This window comes from Pipistrellus kuhlii, unplaced genomic scaffold, assembly GCF_014108245.1.
Source record: "Pipistrellus kuhlii isolate mPipKuh1 unplaced genomic scaffold, mPipKuh1.p scaffold_m20_p_99, whole genome shotgun sequence".
Taxonomy (NCBI): Eukaryota; Metazoa; Chordata; class Mammalia; order Chiroptera; family Vespertilionidae; genus Pipistrellus; species Pipistrellus kuhlii.
The window spans coordinates 662,501-666,586 of NW_023425605.1; the positions used below are offsets into that span (position 1 = coordinate 662,501).

At 69.1% G+C, this 4,086-nt stretch overlaps 1 protein-coding gene across 1 annotated transcript in view; it reads left to right on the forward strand.

The window, feature by feature from the left end:
* Positions 1-2,422, forward strand: part of OLIG1 (oligodendrocyte transcription factor 1) — a 16,234-nt gene extending 13,812 nt beyond the window's left edge. The window contains exon 4 of the mRNA XM_045578379.1: positions 1,684-2,422. Within this exon, the coding sequence (XP_045434335.1) occupies positions 1,684-2,422 (739 nt within the window). The remainder of the gene's footprint in view (positions 1-1,683) is intronic.
* The last annotated feature ends 1,664 nt before the right edge of the window (positions 2,423-4,086 follow it).

Here is a 4,086-nt window from a genome sequence, read left to right on the forward strand (position 1 = left end):
TGCTTTTAATCTGAAAGAGTCTCACCCAACTTATTCCCCCACTTTTCTTCTTTGTTCCATAGGAAAACAAGCCTCAGGGCAAATCTGGGTTTAAAAACAATCTTAAGTAGTAAACTTTATTAAAGCAAGGTCCACATGGCATTTATCCACAATAGAACAGAATAAACCTCCCACAAGATTTAAAAAGCGAGCTCGCCCGCTGGCGTGGCTCAGCAGTGTGTATGTGTGAGTGTGTGAGTGTGTGGGTATGAGTGTGTGTGTGTGTGTGTGTGTGTGAGTGTGTGGGTATGAGTGTGTGTGTGTGTGTGTGTGTGTGTGAGTGTGTATGAGTGTGTGTGTGTGTGAGTGTGTGTGAGTGTGTGTGTGTGTGTGTGTGTGTGTGAGTGTGTGTGTGTGAGTGTGTGGGTATGAGTTGTGTATGTGTGTGGGGTGTGTGAGTTGTGTATGAGTGTGTGTGTGTGTGTGTGTGTGAGTGTGTATGTGTGTGTGTGTGTGTGTGTGTATGAGTGTGTGTGTGAGTGTGTGAGTGTGAGAGTGTGTATGAGTGAGTGTGTGAGTGTGTATATGTGTGAGTCTGTATGTCTCTGTGAGTCTGTGAGTGTGTATCTGAGAGTGTGTGGGAGTGTTTATGTGAATGAGTATGTGTGGGAGTGTGTGTGTGCATGTGAGTGTGAGTGTGTGTGAGTGTGAGTGCGTGTTTTTTCCAGGCGAGAGGCCAATCTGTGTGAGTTTCCCTTAAGCCAGAGCCAGTCACTGATGAGGTGAAAGAACGCCCTCGGCCCTGAGCCACCGCAGTGGGGGGAGGCGGAGGGGGTGGGCAGCCCGCCTGGTGCGCTGGCCCCTGAGCCCACACGTCTATCCTCGGAACCAGGCGGGACTTACCACCAGTGCCTTTCTGACCCGGCAGGCAGTCAGGTGGTTTTTAAAGAAACGTGGGACCGCGTTCCCGTCTGCAGGCTCGCAGCCCGCGTGTCCTCCATGACCCATGACAGACAGGACGGGCGCAGGGTGCCGGCGGTCAGGTCCCCAGCGGGAAGGAGGGGGGCCGGGGGGCAGGGGGTAACTGCAGCTCAGTGAGCTCAGTGTGGGTTTGAGTGCAGGGGCTGCGGGCGGGCTGCACAGGGTGGATGCGCTCACACCACGAGCCCACACTCACGGGCGGGAGAGGGGTGTGTGTGTGTTTCAGTCATGCGGATTGGCCACATGTAAGTAAACACGTTGTATGCACTGTCCCCAAAGCCAGGCAGCGAGGCGGGGCCCGGACCTCAGCCTCCCCAGTGCGGCCGGAGCCCCCAGGGGTGCTCACTCTGCCCAGAGGGTGCTCCCGGGGTCCCTCCGTCCAGAGGGTGCTCCTGGCCCCCTGCGCCCAGGGAGTGCTCCCAGGGTCCCTCCGCCCAGAGGGTGCTCCCGGGGTCTCTCCGCCCAGAGGGTGCTCCCGGGGTCCCTCCGCCCAGAGGGTGCTCCGGGCCCCCTGCGCCCAGCCTTGACCCGCCCACACCTCCTCCGGTGCAGCCACGCCCCCGCGCCCAGAGACCAATGAGCGCGCGCTGCGCCCGGCCTCTCGCGGCGATTGGCTGGGCGGGCGGTACGGCTCCGGAGCCGCGTTTAAAGGGTCCGCGCGGCGCTGCCCGCTGCCCGCTGTGGGCTCCCGCGCGGCCAGGGCCACCCCGGGCGACCCCGCAGGCGCCCTCCGGCCCGACCGCCCCTGCACCATGCGGCCTCCCCGGCGCGCGTGAGCGCGGCCCCCACCATGCTGCGGCCGCCGCGGCCCGGAGGCTCCCGGGGCGACCTGGCGGGGTACCGGCCGCCGCCCTCCGCCGCCTCCTCCGCCCCCGCGGCGGCGCCCCCGCCCCCCAGGCCCGCGCGCGGGGAGGCCGAGGCGCCCGCCGAGCCCCCGGGGCGGGGCGCGGGGCGGGGCGCGGCCGGCGGCCCCGGGGCGGCCCCCCGGGAGCAGCAGCAGCTGAGGCGCAGGATCAACAGCCGCGAGCGGAGGCGCATGCGGGACCTGAACGCGGCCATGGACGCGCTGCGCGAGGTGCTGCTGCCCCCCGCGGCGGCGCGCGGCCCGGCCCGCAGGCTCTCCAAGGCGGCCACGCTGCTGCTGGCGCGCCACCGCATCCTGCTGCTGGGCCGCGCGCTGCGGGGGCTGCGCCTGCTGCTGGCCGGCCCGGGGCCCCTGCTGCCCGCGCCCCCCGGGGGACCCCCCGCCGCCCCGGGGGCCCTGCTACCCGCGCCCCCCGGCGCCCTGGGGCCCCCCGCCGGGTGCCCGGGGCTGGCGCTGGAGGGGCCTCTGTGCGGCCCCTGCGCGCTCCCGGGCGGGGCGGGGGGCCCGGGCCTCTGCCCCTGCGCCGCCTTCAGGCTCCTGGCCCTGGTGCCCGCCGGCCTGGGCCTGGCCGCCCTGCCCGCGCCGTTCTCCACGTGAGCGCCCCGCCCCCGCCCCGCCCGGCGCCCCGCCCCGGCACCCGGGCCCGCCCGGCCCGCCCGGGAGCCCCTGGGGGACCTCCCGGCCCGGAGAAGGGGCTCCCGGCGCCCCCGCCCGCGGGATGGAGGTGACCCGAGCGGCTGTGGACGAAGCGCGGGCGCCGCGTGTCACCCAGCGCCGCGGGCAGCTGCGCGCCCCTCGGGTTCGCGGCCCGGGAGCTGGGCGCCGGCCGGGGTGGCGTTCGGGCCGGACTCGCCGGGTGCAGCGGAGCCGGCTCCAGGGCCCCCTGCGGAGCCGCGGCTGCGCTCCGGGCGGGGAGGGTCTGTGCCTGCGCCCCCCCCCCCCCAGAGGCCCAGGCGCCCCCTCCAGCCCGGCCCTGTCCGCGGGGCCGAGTGTCTGGGCGCAGCTGGCCACGAGCCCTCGGCCCTCCGGACGGCGGGGTCCGGGGTGCGGGTTCGGGAAGAGGCTCCGCTTGCATCGGCGGTGAGAGCCCGAGTTCAGGTCGCACAGCCGGGCGCCGGGCTCGCTGACCGCTCTGAGCCCGGGGTTCGGGAACCGCGGGAACTGGACCGCGTGGTCTCGCGGCCCGAAGGGAGGGCAGCGGCCGGGTCTGTGACCGAGGCCGTCCCCCGCGCAGCTCCCTGACCCCCGGCGCCCCGCGGCGGCCCCAGGGTGGCCCTGCGCCTCGGCCTCCCGGGCTGACCGGTGTCCGGCCCGGCCCGCCCGCTCCGCTCCGGGAAGGCGGTGGCTGGGGGTCGCCGCCACCTCTCCGCTGGTCTGTTCTCTCTGGGACGTTGGGCTGAGAAAACCGCACAATAAAGCCTCGGAGGCCTGATGGTGCGTCCGGTGCACTTGTCAGTCAAATGCCCGGTGCCCTGGTGGGCGCACAGCCAGCCTGGGATCAGGGCTGAGCCCAGGGGCAGGGGAGGGGGAGGGAGGGACGGTGGGAGCGGAGAGGGAAGAGGGCATTCCTGGGGAGGCTCTGAGCCGCCTTGGCCCATGGCTCTTTTTTTCACTACAACCTCCTCTTCTAAAAAAAAAAAAAAGGTTAAATAAAACACGGTGATCAGTCTCCCCTGCCTCAGAAACGCACCTTTTCTCTCCCTGGTGGAGCTTGAAACACTGCACCCGCTGTGAGCCCCCCCCCCCCCCCACTGTCCCCTAAGCTGGGGGCCTCGTCTGGGGAAATGGCGGCCTGGGTGGAGAGCCCGGCCTGTCGGTGGGTCGGGAGGGTCTGGCACGGCCTCGCTCCCCTGCAGGGTGAACGCTCAGTCACGGAGGGAACCCTGTCCGCCGGGGCACAGAGGCAGGCAGCCCCGGCATCTGCAGGGAGGGGAGGAGGCCCCACAACCAGGGCTTCCTGGGGCCCGGCTGGTGCCCGAGGCCTGGGGGGGCTTTTCCTGGGGAACAGGAGGGGACGGAGGGAAGTGCTTTAGGCTCACACGCATCGCAGAGGGACTCTGTTCTGCTGGACTCCACCCCCAGCCCCCTCCTCTAACAAGTGGTTCCCATGAGGCCCGCTGTGTCTGTGCCCATCCTTGCTGGCCTGCATCTTGACCAGGGACAGAGAGAGAAAGGAAAATCAGCAACTAAGTCAAAGCCAGGTCAGGTGCTCCCTGCACACATGTTCCTGGTGGGTTAGAGAAGCAATTACACCGGGACCT